At 39.6% G+C, this 17,092-nt stretch overlaps 1 protein-coding gene across 1 annotated transcript; it reads left to right on the top strand.

Annotated features, from left to right (window-relative positions):
• Positions 1-2,849: 2,849 nt before the first annotated feature.
• Positions 2,850-12,537, top strand: QQT1 (P-loop containing nucleoside triphosphate hydrolases superfamily protein). Its single transcript, XM_010274556.3, has 10 exons — positions 2,850-3,149; positions 4,291-4,335; positions 4,458-4,537; positions 4,833-4,907; positions 8,256-8,359; positions 8,488-8,644; positions 8,733-8,820; positions 11,776-11,848; positions 11,933-12,063; positions 12,201-12,537. The coding sequence occupies exons 1-10, from the start codon at positions 3,058-3,060 to the stop codon at positions 12,259-12,261; spliced, it is 906 nt and encodes a 301-aa protein (XP_010272858.1). The 5' UTR covers positions 2,850-3,057; the 3' UTR covers positions 12,262-12,537.
• The last annotated feature ends 4,555 nt before the right edge of the window (positions 12,538-17,092 follow it).

The raw sequence follows: 17,092 nt of genomic DNA on the forward strand, positions 1-17,092 counted from the left end.
AACATATTATTTAGATTACCACAAGCAAATCAATTACCAGAGATCAACTGTTATGGAAGAAAACACACTCATGAAAATACATAGTTAAATCATCTTATCTAACTATCATTTTTTATCAAGTTCTATGATAAACTAGGGTTCGATATAGAAGTCAAAAGTTCCATACTGATTTAAACTTTTCCTAAGGAAAGCATATGAGGGAGGAGGTAAAATTCTAAGAAAGGGTAACTTGAAAATATCACAGTAGGAGAACAGGACTGTTAACTTTGTAATCAAGAAAAAGAAACAGTAACCCACATGTTCTTTTTCTGCCCTTTTGTGAGAGAAATTTGGATGGCAGTACAGATAGTTGTTAATCCTTAAAGAATTAGAGGTGAAAACATGCATGGATTTGTAAAAGAATGGCAGGGGAACAACTAGAACATTTATATAAATGGGATAAGAGGTTGCAATTGAATAAATTTATGAACCCAAACCCTCAAGATGTAGTTTACAGGCTCAACATGTATCTACTAGAAGAGAATTTGTCTCAAAGAATTTTCTCAAAAAAAAAAAAAGTCTTAAAGAATCAATCACAGTATTCAGCTGCAGATTGTGTTTCCAAAAGAATACATCCAGTTTTATGCAGATGGTTCTTATGATCCAAACTTGGGTAATGTTGCAACTGGTTATGCATTAATTTCCAATGAGGAAAATGAGATTACAGCAGCAGGGGAAAAAACTTGGGGAAGTTCAGATGCAGAATGGTGGATTTTGATGGTGGATCTTAAAGCAGCACATGCAGAGTGGATTAAATAAATTCTCATATTCTCAGATGGAGGAGGTTTGGTTCATAAGCCAAGTAAGCAGTAAAGTGCTTGTACTGGATTGAAAAGCCTTTGATGGAGTATGCTCTAGATTTGTGTAAGTTTTTTGCACATCATTTAAATAGAACAAGAAATGTTTTCCCTGATAAACTTGCTTATAACGTATGTAAATATGGAAAGGACATTTGGTATCAATTACCACTAGATGGTATGTATATGTATCTAGTTTTCTGGATGTAATGAAAGTTTAAGGTTTTGTTTTGTTTTTCCCAAAAAATGGAAGCAAAAATAGCACAAGAGATAATATAATCCAAGCAAAAAGATTATTATTATTATTATTTTGATAGTAAGTAGAAATTTCACAACAAGAAAATAGAATAGGGGCACGACCGCAGGTGATAACTGATAAAGCATCACCAAGACTATATGCAGTTCTTGCCAGACAGGTGTTTGATGTCTGGTTGCTTAGATGACACCCAAGGGGACTTTTCCTGATTAGACAGTTTAAGTACTTCACTTCAAAGTACTTCCATAAAAAACAAATGACGAAGGCACAAGAGGAGCAAACTGGCGGTTTCCTCTAACTTGTTGTTGGGCTGTTGAGCCCTTAATTGTAGCTGACTGAAGCTGTTTCTGTTCTGATATTTCAAAAGGTTCCACTGTCAACTTAATAGCAAACTGTCGTGCCAAATGAAATTTACTATATAATTAAGCTCTAAATGTGACGAACCCATTTGTTGGAATGAAAAGGTAATTGCTTGCAGAAACATTGGCCCTGCCAAGCTATCTCATACTAGAGATTTCAAAGTCAAAATTGATCCAAAATGGTCCAACAAGTAACAGTTAAGCTAGCTTGTTGAATTATTATTAACTCCAAGCAGAAATAGACATCACATTCCTCAGGTTCAACCTTGACAATAAAAATGGAATGAAATTCCGGAAAGAGAAGAACGAAATAGAGAATTATATGAGAAAAAAAATTCAATATAACTAAAACTCAATTGCCATTCCTTAATCAAAGATAATCGTTATTCTACATCTTAAAAGGAGAAACAAAGATGGACAAACAGAACTTTTCCTATTCTAATACAACTGTAGCACCTATCTCCTTAAGTTTCTCAATAATGGGAATTGCCTCCTCCTTGGTGATTCCCTTCTTCAAAACAACCGGCGCCTTCTCCACTAAATCCTTCGCTTCCTTCAACCCCAAATCCGTAAAAGTCCTAACCTCCTTGATGATCTTGATCTTGGCTGCCGCGTCAAACTTCTCGAGCTTTATATCGAAAACAGTCTTCTCCACCGCCTTCGCATCGGCTGCTGCAGACCCACCTCCTGCTGCCGCAGAAGCCGATGAATCAAGGCCGGAGATTGCCGGCCCATACTTGTTCAACCCTAGTTTAAGCCTAAACAGAATTGAGTAATCGTGCCTTTCGAGCTTATTGAGGTCGAGAAGCTCGTCGGCGATCCTCTCGAGCTTCTGCGTTCGAGTCTCAGTTGCAGCAGTGGCACAGAGAGAACGGTGCAGAATTTTGGTACAAGAAACAAGTCTCATCAGGGATTTTGGGTAAAATCTAGCGCTTATGCAGTACATTTTTTAATTTGTCTTGGTGGTGTTGTTAGACAGGTTATCTATTGGGTTTAACCATTAGAGAGAGAGAGTAGAAGTGGAGAGAGACAGATCGGTGGACGTCGCAGCGAAGGAGGGCCTCACCTCTATCTCTAGCCTCCCGAAGGCGTTTTAGGGTTTTATATATCAACATAAGTCGGAAGGGCTTTCTCCGTTTCTCGTACAATTTGTGATACAGAACAACTAATGTACATAATCTCAATGCTCACTATCAACCAAAAATTAAGAAATTCGGATTCAGTAATCAGTATCACTATCTAAAAGTGGGACCCGCCGAGGAAAGGGCTCCAGATTCAAAGTAAATCCGCATTGGAGGCCATCTGTTGGATAATCTGGACCCAATGGATGCTTAAGATATTAGTGTACCGTAATTATCTGGGTATAAAGCACTATATCACTATATCATTTTCTCGCCTCTCCACTTCCCTAGAGACCAGCCTTCTCTTCTCGTGTCTCTCGGGTGATTTTGAAATTAAAAGCTTGTACTGATAACTTCTCGTCTTTGATTGCGAAGCTTCGTTCTGGTCGCCTCATTGAATTTCTTCTAGGTAAGTCAAGATACAATCTTTCCATACAGAGAAAGTTCGTAGAGGTGGATAGAATCATAAAACAGAGGAGGGTAGGATGGTGTTCGGTCAGGTGGTCATCGGTCCCCCTGGGTCGGGGAAGACGACTTACTGCAATGGCATGTCGCAGTTTCTCAAACTCATTGGAAGGTATTTTCCCGGATTTTCCTAATTAAATTGTTGTTTACTTCTTTCTGCTCATGGAGTTATTGCTTGAATATTTGAAAAATAAATCTTTTACTAATTTGTGAAATGGATGTAATGTCTGATATTTGAAGATTAGAATGAGCTGCTTCGATTAAGCGTATTGCTGGAGTCTTAACATTATGGTAGGACTGTTATGTTTCTGAATTGAAAGCCTATGCTTATTTGGCGTGGTGCTGTTGCATATAATTTTTCTTGCTTCACAGGCACTGTTATGATGGTCTCATATTCTTATAGTTTATTCGACCAGAAAAAACCTCCATTGGCCATTGAGGTTTCCTCAGATCATTATTATGTTTGGATTTCTGGACACGACACCCATAAGTTGTAGGGGGCAAAACAATGATGTGTGCGTTCTGAAGATTTTCCATTTCCAAAATATGCAATTTGTAAATATTGACCAATAAAAAGAACAATTGGTTATCCTTTGGCATTTGGGTTTTTTTGTCTTAGCAGAAGATGCCATTCATTCATCTACAAACTATGACCTATTCCATTGTGGAGTCTGGATTATACTTAATCATTTTCCCTCCATATGGGGGTGGGGGGAGGGGGGTGACATACAAGGGCTCTGAATGGAATTGCTCATGGAAAAAAACAAGATCCTTCCCTATGCATATGCTAGACATGTTGGGAAACCTAAACAGTTATAAAAGTTATTAAGAAACCTAAATGTGTCCACTTTCTTATCTTATTTTATGTTTTAATTTTATATTTATAATGCAAGTTTTAGACTTGAAATTAAGTCCTTATCCATTCTCATGGAAATTGAAGAGGATGTGTTCAGAAATCAGATCCAGTAATATGTAGAAAGCCAATATTTGAAAAAGGGTATGTAATTGGGGCAAGTATGGATCTTCCCTGGATGATATACTCAACCTATTCACTAAACAACCCAACCATTTCGCCACATAAAAGATTGCTAGTTTACTTAGGCTTCCTCACTAAATGAACTAACTATAAAAGCTGCTCCCTATATATACAAATATCTATATAATTTGATGTGCATTTTCATGTATTTCATGATATTGACTTATTGAGTTATTATCCATGAGGTTGTATTGACAATATAATCTTTACCATGCAGGAAAGTAGCTGTCATTAACTTGGATCCTGCTAATGATGCATTGCCGTATCCTTTCCACCAAAAAAAATTGTTTAGTGATCCATTTGTAGTAAAATATTATTAGTAGGATGAAGATGTTAACTATTTGCCATTTGAACTAGTTTGGTTCTCCTTTACATGAGATACAGGTACGAGTGTGCTGTGAATATTGAGGAGCTAGTAAAACTCAGTGATGTAATGATTGAGCATTCTCTTGGCCCTAATGGAGGTTAGTTTTTGTATATATACACTGTGATTGGAATTAGTTATAACCAATTGACAATCATGTATAAAGATTTTAGACATTATGTCTTCATGTCTTCTCTGACTGGCCAAAGTCATAGAAAATTGACAATCATGTATAAAGATTTTGATAGAATGCTTTTGCTAGTTTATTTATATAATCCACTTAGGAAGTATTTCAGGTTTTCTATATTATTTAACAATGGCGTTAGTTGCTGAAGACACTTGTATGTGTGTTATATCTACTTGCAGTAGCTGAATCATATGTCGTGTTCATCTAGGTCTTGTGTATTGTATGGATTACTTGGAGAAGAACATTGACTGGTTGCAGTCCAAGTTGGAACCTCTTCTCAAAGGTTAGTAGTATAGGCTTTATCTTTCTTGGAATATATGTTTCTTTTATTTGTTTGTGATAAATAGAGCTTATTCGTGTTGCCCCTGTTCTTTTTGCAGTCTGATCTTGTCTCATGCTCGGCAATGTTTACTTAATACCTATCTGCAGTATCTTACAAGTGATGATTAAAGTTAACTGTGTTTCTTTCACTTCTATGAATCCATCTAAGAGATTAAAGAAATTTTATTAATGGTGTTGTACATTTCTTGTGATTTGTTGTGGAAGATTTTTTCTTCATTTACAATGAAAATGTTCACCTTGAACTTAGCCGTGATTAGGGTTTGTTTATTGCAATATGGTTTCACCACTCTAAAGTTATTTATCATGAACAAAGTAGAATAAATAGAAATTGCAACTATGTAGGACAGCCACTTAAAGAGGATACCCACATCAAAAAGGGGAAACGATTTCAAAGGGGTTAAAGGGTAAACTTTTAAGAAGATTAATAAAAGAGCTAGGGTGATTGGGGAAAAGAAAAGAATGAAGCTTAGAAGTGCAAGTACACTTTTAAACTAAGAGAAAGTGGGATGAAGAGAATTAATAAAACCAGAAATTAAAGAAACAAGAAAGAGTATCCTGGGGTGGGAGGAATGATATGTAAAAACAATGCTAAATGGAAGGGGTCAGTGAAAGGGTTGATTTGGAGGAGGAATTGGGGGGGGGGGGGGAGTGGTATGCTAAATTAATTTTTGCGGTAATTAGGAGTTACAGTTAGGTGGGGTACTTAGACATTTGATAGATCGAATGCAACAAAAATTTCTAAAGGGGAAAGATAATATTTGCTGTTGTTTTCTTCATGGGTGCAGATAACTGAGATCCATCTACTGGCCATTGTTGTCTGGCATGGGGAGTTGAGATGAAGATGATATGGGTGAAAGATAACTGAGATCCATCTACTCGTTTAGGGAAACTCTCTTTCTGTAATTTCTTTTAATTTTAATACATTTATTGTTTGTATTTGGGCTTTTTTGGGCCCAGATATGTGGAACCAGAAATTGCCTTATCTCAAGTGATTGTTTTTTTTTTTGATGAATAATAATAAATTTATTGATTCAGAAACAAATTTAGAGTGAGTTCATACATCATCCCAGCGAGAGGCACGAGCTGCAGCCCCTCCTTGAAACTTACAAGTAAACTAGGAAAGAAAAACAAGAATCACAACTGAGCCCAAAATAATTCTTCCCTATTTACCCCTTGCTTAGCTAACATATCTGACAAAGTATTTGCTGATCTCCCCACCCACTATACAGTGACCAACATATTCCTTGTCAACCAACTAAATTTCTTCATTTCATTCTTGTATCGCCACATAGCTTCTTCAGAATTTTTTAACCAACCCACCACCACTTTGGAGTCCCCCTCAATTATTAGTTGTTGTACCCCCAGCTGGTTTGCAAATTGCACCCCTTGTACAGCAACTAAGAGTTCTGCCCTGATGGAGTTCCCAAATCCCAAGGGACCTGAGCAAAGCAACAAAATCTCTCCCTTCGCATTTATCAAAGCACCCCCCATTCCGGATAAACCTGGATTACCCATGCTACTTCCATCAAAGTTCAACTTTAGTGGGCCTTCAGATGGAGGAGACCAGCTTGTAATTGATTTGTCCTTTAGAGATGAACACCTCGCTACTGTTGACCAATTTCTCCAGAGGTCATTAAAGGAGAATTGATGAAAGATTTCCAAGGTCTTCAGCCAATGTATTGCCCTATTTAACACACAGTCTTTCAAATCCTGACTGCTCCTTTCCTTTTCTTGAAAGGTTCTAAGATTTCTTTCTTCCCAAAGAGTCCAAATCAAAGCAGCACGAGCACATCTCCACATAATTCTCCCTATTTTTGTAGGCCAATAAAAGGTAGAATGGTTGAAGAGCATGTGAACTTCTGCTGGTAGACTCCAACTACCCCCAAACAACGAAAGTAACCAAGCCCAAAGGTCTGCAGAAAAGGGACAATATATTAATAAATGGTAACAATCCTCACCGTGAGCTCTATAGAGGATACACCAATTAGGAGAAATACAGAGGAAAGGTCTTCTCTTTTGTAGGTTATCTAAAGTGTTAACTTTCCCATGGAATACTTCCCAACAAAATGCCATAATTTTTGGGGGAATTGGCCTACACCAAGTTTCTTTTGACGGAAAGGGTTGGTGAGTAGAAAGTTGAGAGATGGACTTGAAGAAAGAAGCACAAGTGAAGGTTCCATTGGGTCTAGGAGTCCAAACCCTCTTATCTGGCTTGGAGGGATCCAAACAAACCTGATTAAGACAACCAAGCAAAGCAGAAAGATAATCAATTTCATCATCCCTAAGACCTCTACGAAACCCAAAATCCCAAGTAGGATCTAAGGGTGTTCCCAAAGGTGAGACAAATTTTGAGACCACCTCTTTTTTGTACAAAGAAATAGAAAAAAGCGAAGAGAACAAATCCTTTAACGGTGTGTCTCCTACCCAAATATCCTCCCAAAAAAGGATAGAGTTGCCAGAACAAAATTCATACTTGATAAAATTGAGGAATTGAGGAAGGGTGTTGTGAATAGCCTTCCAAGGTGCTGCTAGGTTAGCTTGCCTCGATACACCAACATCCCATCCATTCTCTGACCTCCCATGAATGCTTCCCACCACCTCATGCCACAATCTCTCTCTTTCCAAAGGCCATCGCCATAACCATTTCCCTAACAGGGTTTGATTTTTTCTAGTTACCCTCCCAAGTCCCAAACCCCCCTCTTCTTTACTTCTGCGCACAATTTCCCAATTAACCAAGTGATCCTTTTTTTCTTGTCCCGGCTCCCATAAGAAATCTCTCATCAACTTCTCCAGTTTCCTATCTTTCCTAACTGGTATCCTAAAAACAGACAAATAATAGGTAGGTAAGTTAGCCAAGGTAGCTCTTATTAGGGTAATTCTCCCTCCTAAAGAGATATAATTCCTCTTCCATGAGGCTAATCTCTTCTCAAACTTTTCTATCACTGGGGTCCAAAATCTACTCTCCCTAGGATTTGCCCCTAAAGGAAGCCCTAAATATGACATAGGCCAAACAGAAGTGGAGCACTCAAGACACTCCACAATAGCCTCGACCTCCCCTTTCTCCAAATTTATACCCGCTATGCAGCTCTTTTCCAGATTTATTCTCAAGTTAGAAATACTTTCAATATTAACCTGGATACATATCATACATTATTGTACTTCTATGGTATTTTTCTTATTCTATATTATCTTATCTATTCATCAAAAGAAAATTTTATGACTTTATCATGTATGCTTGTCATAGTATTATAAGTTACATGTTACCTAACAAACTGAAGTACCCTTGCAGATCATTATCTTCTATTTGATTTTCCTGGCCAAGTGGAACTATTTTTCCTTCATTCAAATGCCAAGAGCGTTATTACCAAACTCATAAAGAAGTTGAACCTTAGGGTATGACTTTATTTACTGAAATGAGGTTTTAATGTCTAATACTTGGTAAACTTTTCATGTGACTTCATTTTGACATCTTGAATAGATTCTATTAGAATCTCAATAGATTTCCCCCCCATCTTATGCAGTTGACTGCAGTGCACTTAGTTGATGCCCATCTGTGCAGTGATCCTGGGAAATATGTGAGTGCATTGCTTCTCTCTCTGTCAACCATGCTCCATCTGGAACTTCCACACATCAATGTCCTATCTAAGATTGATCTCATTGAGAGCTACGGAAAGCTAGGTGTGGAGAAAGCTTTCTATGTTATCATTTATGAGCCAGCAAGCCATTCAACTTGGTGCATTAACCATCATGCTGATATATATTGCAGCTTTTAACCTTGAATATTACACCGATGTCCAAGATTTATCATATTTACAATATCACCTTGATCAAGATCCTCGATCTGCCAAATACAGGTTAGATATTTGGTCAATTTTTATGCAACTTATGCAAATTAGATCTATTAGCTTACTGCAATGATTGTGCAAGGAATTATAGTTTACTGTCATATCAGTATCTTTCAAATGTTCTTTTCTTCCCTGTTTAAGATAATCTATTGCTAGATCTATTAGCTTACTGCAATGGTTGTGCAATGGAATTATAGTTTACTGTCATATCAGTATCTTTCAAATGTTCTTTTCTTCCCTGTTTAAGATAATCTATTGCTTAGAGATTCTAAATTTATGTATGGCGCCCTGTTACATGTTTTTGTACATTGATTATCCTAAATCTAAATGAATATTTAACTGTTTTTAGGATTTGTACATTTGGCTGGACTCAACAGAACTTGGCTGATCACCCAACCTAACTTCTAGATCAGGTCAAGCTTAGTGTTTAACACATCTGGTTGGGCTTGGTCTGAAAAGTCTCAGTCTTTGATTAAGGTTGGTTTTTGCTTGGATTGAACTGTCAAGCAACTTAGCACCAACCTGTCAGTATTACATTTATGTTGTGTTTAAGAATATAAGAAACAGTTTTAAGGTTTGCTCTCCCCCTCCCTCCCAATGTCTAGCCCGCCCAAAAATAGCAGGACACAGAGGGTGTTTCTGACTACCTAGTAAAGACAGGAATCACTAGGTGGAAACTAATATGGAGATCATTTATCAAAAAAAAACTAATATGGAGATCATACATTTTGGGCTAAAGTTGGTATTTCTGTCTGTCTACTGGACTGTATTTAACTGAGGGAGTTGAATGGGGCTAGCTTCATATTCATTGTTGGAAAGGCAAATATGTTTTTACCATTCAATCTCATGCACTTACTCTTTCATTATTAATATATCATTTGCCAGTAGTGTGCTTTAATTGCCATTATTATTTTTCTCTTCCCCATATAGTGTTTAACTTGTATTTTTTTTAATAAAAAGTTTTTCACCGTTATCAATAAAAAAACTTGTATCTTTACAGAAAGCATTGCCATGACATACATTACACCAATACAAGGTTTTCAGGACTAACAAATTCTGCAAATGTGACACCACATTGCTAAGATAGTACCCTCCCCCTTCCTCATTCCAAGTTTCTCCTCCTTACCCAACTCTGGTCTTCTTAAGACTCTCTTCTCTCCTCATATCGTGCTCCTCAAAAGCTCTTCTTGCAAAATTCTCACCTCCCAAGAAGAAAAGACCCAAAGAGTTGCCAACCTTCACCTCCCTATCAACAAGCACACCTAAATCTACTCTTCCTTATTGCACCTCCTCCCCTTTTGATCCCACCACTCCCTCCTTCTTATCCTCTTTCTTCTTTTCCTCCAAGCCTCCACTTTGATTCAAGTCCCCCTCCCCCTCATGAATATTCAATGGTAAATCAAGACTTCTTTTAGGATTCTGCACCACCTTTCCCAGACGTAGCCTCAAGCCTTAGACCTTTGGGGTTTAATCCTTTTTCTATTGTACACTTTTTTAAATTTGTTAGTCGGGCCTGCCCCTACAAGACTATCTTTCAGATGAGAAAACACTTTTGTAACATGCACTGAATGTGTTTTATTAAGACAGGCTTCAACTGTCTCCTCCAGCTCAGAGCCCACCATAAACCTACCAATGAGACAAGCCTCCAAATGTTCAGGTTTTCTTCCTGTCTCACATCAGCCTGTACCACAACCTCTCGATATCTCAAAACATTCACCATGGTTTCTTGGTTTGTTATTTTCATTATTAACATTCCCAGTTAATAACAGAGAATAGAGAATTTATCTATAAGAATATAAGTGATCTCATCATTGGAAATGCACCCATTTCCATTAGTAGTAATCCTTGAGGCTTTACTGCTTATGAAACATGTATTGCCACCCCTGCATTTAAACTAGGGAAAATTCCCGATTAGTACCCCGTACTTCGGGCTTAGTGCCACTTTGGTCCCCGAACTTTAAAATGCGACAATTCAGTACCCGAACTTTCAAAACGTGCCAATTTAGTACCTGGCATTTGAAAAGACACAAATGCCCTTCAAGTGTCATCTAATTTTCTTTATTAACCATCCAAACATTGACAAAAAAATGAACAGTCCCAAATCCTTTTCTCTTCTATTCAAGAAAGTTGGGGTCACATCTCAATGGGTATTCTGGTGATTGCAGCTTTCTTGAATAGAAGAGGCAAGGATTTGGGACTATTCATTTTTTGTCAACGTTTGGATAGTTGATAAGACTCAGTTTGGAAGGAGTGCAAATGCAAATATGTACAGTATGAATACATACACAATAATAGAATGTAAGGTTTTGCACTCTACAATTTTGTATTTGTACTTCTTCCAAACTGAGCCTAAAGAAAAATTAGATGACACTCGAAGGGCATTTGTGTCTTTTCAAATGCCACTTAATGGCTGGTTAATGGCAGGTACTAAATTGGCACATTTTGAAAGTTTGGGCACTGAATTGTCGCGTTTTAAAGTTTAGGGACCAAAGTGACACTAGGCCCAAAGTACAGGGTACTAATTGGGAATTTTCCCTTTAGAAGGTAAATGTTATCTGAGGAGTTTTACACTCATACCAGAATCCAATCTGTGCTTAAAATAGCTTCTCTTGCATGTAGATACAATTTGTAACAACTTGGTGAATAGTATCATTTCCTCGTAATAAAGAAAATTCTAAAAGTATGTAAAATTTCTAACTTTTATGTTTAGAAAAAGAAAAGGAAAAATAACATGTGACCTCAAGAAACCTAGTTTTTTTAGCATATTGTAATGTTGTCCTTTGGAGTTTGGAGTAATGAAAGTACTAACAAGGACAACAGACCATATTATGATCATAAGCTGTTATAAATTTAAACCTCCTCCATAGGGACCATATTGCTTGTTATTCTCCGAAATTGTTCTGCAGGGGTTAAAGAGAAGCTTGGCTATTAATTTTGTTATCTGATCTGTTTTTCTTATTGTAGGAAGCTCACAAAGGAACTCTGTGAGGTGATAGAAGACTATAATTTGGTCAATTTTACAACCTTAGACATTCAGGTATGTTGGTTTCTCTCCATTTACTTACCTGAGATTACATGGTTCTTGTTTCAGTGTGTAGCCTGAACCTATGCTTTTTCCTAGGATAAAGAGAGTGTAGGGAATCTTGTTAAGTTGATAGACAAGAGCAACGGGTACATATTTGCTAGCATAGAAGGCAGTGCAGTTGAGTACAGCAAAATTGCAGCTGGTCCCATTGATTGGGACTACTATAGATATCCATTCAATGCAAATTGGTCATTTTTTAGTACTCAGTTTAGCATGCTTCATTTTTTTTTTTTTTTATTTGTTGAATCTGATCGATAAACTAGGACAAGATTTTGGAAGTTTTGCTTGACAAAACAGATTCCACAACAGCAGCAGTGCAAGAGAAGTACATGAAGGATGATGAAAATTTTGAAAATGATGACTGATTGGAAAAGCATGGAGGTGTGTGCAACATTGGAGACAAGGTAAGCGTATGCTTAAGTCATGACCTTGGAAGAAATTGATCGTGCATGTCATAGCTTTTGCAGGGGGGGGTCAAACTGAACTGTCTCTGTAAGGTGGTAAGCTCTGTATTTGTTGCTTTTCCTCCAAAACATTGTCAAGATTTTGAATACAAATGGATCAATGTATATCGTTTTATATTAAAACCATATCTTATTCAACTTTTTTGAAAAGTATGTATTTAGTATTACGTATGTACACACAGTTCTGAATGAGACTATGGTACTTGTAGGCTGGCTATTTGAACCCTTCTAACCTGTAGGCTTAAAGCTAAGCTTGGACAAGCCGAAGCCCATTGGCAAACGCTGCAAAAAGAAACTAGCCAAGTAGAATACCTATTTCCCAAAAGAATGGAGCATTTCTAAATTTATTCGATTAAAATGAAAGGGAAAAGAGAGAGGAATCCTTCGTCTGAATTGGAGAAAGTGTAAGTTGGAAAACTCCAATATTTATAGGAAGGTTATATGAATTTCATATTGTTTCTATAATTGTGAACATGCAAAGAAAGGCCATTACACATGGTCCAGACTGCCTACCTAGAATCTTGGGAGGTATAGACTGGAACTGGATAGGTTCCTAATCTCCAGCACCTTTTTACACAAATTGGCTTCTCTCAGACTTGAACTCATGTTATCATGCTTGGCAGCCCAAAGTTGTATTGGGGCTATTTATCCCTTTTACCATGAAGCCAAACCGAGCCACAGAAAAATTAAAATATAAAAACCACCACCCTTGGTTGCTTTTGTAGCCACGGGGTTCTAAACATTTTTCTCCTGCCATCCAACTTTGAAGAAATAATGCAGCCCGTGAGGTTAAAGAGGAGGTGTCACAATCCACTTTTTCCACATGCTAGCATTTGCCAATAACAAATGGTTCTAAACTCCTAATGTCCTATCAATCAAAATCTTTCGGTACCTATAAGGCTACAACCGACTTCTAAGAAAAAAATCGTGAAAAGCTCATCTGGCGAGATTTTTGGCCTGTCATTAATTTCGATTTGATTTAATGGAAAAAAATCGTGAAAAGCCTGAAATGAGGTACAATTGTACAACTACAAACTTTTTGTTCAATTAAACCCTAAGTTCCTAACATTATACACAACCGAATTCCCCTTTTTAATGTCTCTTTAGCTTTCTGGTCGAGCCTTTGAGGAGGAACCTATGGACGTGCAATCAATACACAAGCAAGTTGGCCACTATCCAATTTAAAAGCTAAATAGGTTAGTTTTGTGAATGGGTTATGATGGTGTGTGATCTGGTTACTCTTATTTGGAAGGCGATTCGAATTCTAATTGGGTGGTGATTTTGATCGATCTGCAAAATAGTGGATTAGCGAATTTGGGGTAGTTAATCCAGCAAAGTCGTTTCGATTCTTAAGTCAGTACTTATGTTATGAATGCGAGTTGAATGCTTGAGAGTTTGAGTGCTAGTGAGTAGAATAATCATGCGTACCTCTCCTTTTTTCTCCTATGGGTCTTTGGGATTAGCGCCTTTATATAGGCATTGTTCAGTGTGGGCCTCACGCACCGCATCCGAGATTTCTGGGAGATCGTGCCTAACCGGTCTGAAATCCTTGGAGGTAAACATCATGCACGTTGACCACCCTCCGGAATGTTCGGTACGTGGGCCAACTTCCAAGAATCATGGGAGTGTCGGAATATGCACGTCGAATTTGTCGGCGAGCACGTCTCGCAGGTTGCCACTTGGACCTCAGTCAGGCCGGCACTCCCTTGAGGGAGGTTGCTCCTTGCATCGAGGTCACTTCAGCTAGTGACGATGTGCTGCAAGTCGGCCCTGGACGAGGTGCTTTTAGCTGACCTAAGTTGTGGTTGAGGTCGCCAGGTTGGCGGTGAAGGCAGGTCGCCAGGTCTGGGCGAAGAGAAACCATGATCTGGGACTCCAAGTCATTTCTTAGGTGGTGTCTATGTGTCAACTAGCTGTTCCAAGATGCCATGTGTCATGATGTCATTGGAGGGCCAAATCCGCCCTCATCAATTGCCCCCCACTCCCGAGTTGAGAGTAGCTCGGCGAAGGGAGGAGATTGCTCCTTTTGGCCCAAGATGACTGATTCGATCAATTTGTTGTCGCAAGTGTTGGTCTGATTTACTTCTCAGATCAGAATAGTTTGAGTGTTTGCTGCCTTACGTAGGACCTCACTGTCTTGATTCTCGGGGAATGAAAGCGAACTCATCCTCTCGATGAGAGGTGAAGCAGGTACCTCGAGGACATCTACCTTATTAGGAATGTAACCGTTAAGGGGTTCTGCAATTCGACCATTACCTTGAGAGTGAAGCTTACCATGCTGTCCTCAAAGGGGTGTTGTAACTATGTGATTGCTTTATTTGGTCGCTCCACCTAGGTAGACTTTGACGCAGTGTCACTCAAACTGGTTCTCAAAAGAGTAGCCAGTGAGTTCGACGCAGAGCCTAAAACCAAGGTAGAGGTCTACTGTGAAGAGATCAACCAAGTTTGCGTTTGTCATGGTGCCGAACTGGTATGCCGAATAGGTGTTGTATTTTGTCCTCCACTCCGTTGCATAAAAGTTTTCTAAGTGTGCATTACCCCGAGGTGCCAAACTGTATGCACACCAATGAGGCTAAACCTGAACTACTTTTTTAGTTTGCCCATGCTGAAGAGGCGATTAGGTATATGCCCGAGCTGACGTGGATAAGTGTCAATTACTAACGAAGTGTCAGGCTGACGAGCTAGACTCTAATAGGAATAACCCGATCTCAATGTACGTCGAAGTGAATAGACATTATAGGGTATGTGCCCATCCTACCTGCACACAAGCTACTTTTTTATTTGCCCATGCCAAAGAGGCAACTGGGTCTCATGTAGTGCCGATGTCTTTTATCAACTCGGCACCTTAGCCCTTGGGCTCTATGAGCAACTCGCGGTCCACTCTCCTTATCCTTATTTAGCCGACGTGCGACTTGACCTTCCCGCCTAAGCGGGTGGTCATTCTGTAGTAACTTCTCATATGGCTACTTCTACGTCATCCCGTGGGATTATCTTCTTGGGTGAGTGCTTGTGAGACCACAACGTACATGTTCTGCCCCCTTGCGAGGGCATAATGTTGTTGTCAGTGTGATTCGGCAGTTTAGGGCCACGACTACACTACATCAGCTTTGTTAGTGACGCCGGTCATCCACTCCTACAAGAAGCCACTGAGAGCTCGACTTACGGGGGCAGCACTACTGACTTTACGTCACCAGCTCGCACGGGAGCCTTGGAAGGCTCGACTTACAAGGGCGTCCATGCAGTCCGTTGGCCGCCAACTCCCGCGGAAGCCACGAAGAGCTCGTCTTGTAGAGGCGACCTCGTGAAACAGGGCTGATGAGGCCTCGTCCTGGCTAACTGCTGTTGAGGATGTTCTGTTGTTGTCTACATTGGGCTTCTCCCATGCTCAGATCTGGAAATTCATACTTCATCTCATAGAACTACTACGCTTCAATCCCAGCGGGAACCACTGATGGCTCTACCGCGGGGAGATGGGTGTTCACATATAGTAGCGGTGTATTTATCTAGGGCACTAGGGATGCTGAGTTTGGCCTGAACTTGTCTGCTTGTCACAAGGGAGTTCTCTAGGTTCATCATAGGTGTTTTTGTCTCCCAGTAATCGGTATTCGTTTTGGGTGTTGATGTTGCTCAAAAGTGCCTTTGAGTTCATAAAAAATGGAAATTTGAAAGTGGGAACTTTAGTTTCTAAAAGGTGAGATCTTAGCTTTTTGGAAGAAGAGGACTTGGCCTTTTAGAAGGTGAGAACTTAGCTTCTTGTAGCGTTTCCCACAGATGGCGCCAATTGATGGTGCACGATATGGCTTCTCCTAGCTGGAAGGCGATCTGAACTCCAATTGGGCGGCGAGCTGGACCGATCTGCAAAATAGTGGATCAGAGAACCCGGGGTAGCTAACCCGACAAGGTCGCTCCAATTCTTAAGTCAGTACTTATGCTATGAATGCGAGCTGAATGCTTGGGAGCTTGAGTGCTAGTGAGTAGAATAATCACATGTACCTCTCTTTTTTCTCCTCTGGGTCTTTGGGGTTGGTGCCTTTATATAGGCATTGTTCAGTGTGGGCCTCACGCACCGCATCCGAGATTTCCGAGAGATCGTGCCTAACCGGTCTGAAATCCTTGGAGGTAAACATCATACACATTGACCACCCTCCGGAATGTTCAGTACGTGGGCCAACTTCCAAGAATCGTAGGAGTGTCGGGATATGCATGCCGAATTTGTCGGTGAGCACGTCTCACAGGTTGCCACCTAGACCTCAGTCAGGCTGGCACGCCCTTGAGGGAGGTCGCTCCTTGCATCGAGGTCACTTCGGCCAGTGGTGAGGTGCTGTAGGTCGGCCCTGGACAAGGTGCTTTTAGCCGACCTAAGTTGTGGTTGAGGTCGCCAGGTTGGCGGTGAAGACAGGTCACCAGGTCTCGGCAAAGAGAAACCATGATCTGGGACTCCAAGTCATTGCTTAGGTGGTGTCTATATGTCAACTAGCTGTTCCAAGATGCCATGTGTCATGATGTCATTGGAGGGCCAAATCCGCCCTCATCAGTTTATGATATGAGGGTTCACAAGAAGACGGTGATTAGGCTTTTTGGCTTAAATGTGTTTATTGTACGGTATTTTGTGATGCACAAACAATAGTACAAGACTACACCTGCGACTCATGACTGGAACAAAAGTTGTACAGATTTAGGGTATTCAACCTTCAAGCCTTTTTTATTATATGCCAAATACTAGTCAGTACCC

Source organism: Nelumbo nucifera, chromosome 5, assembly GCF_055504915.1.
Source record: "Nelumbo nucifera cultivar China Antique chromosome 5, China Antique-T2T, whole genome shotgun sequence".
Lineage (NCBI taxonomy): Eukaryota > Viridiplantae > Streptophyta > Magnoliopsida > Proteales > Nelumbonaceae > Nelumbo > Nelumbo nucifera.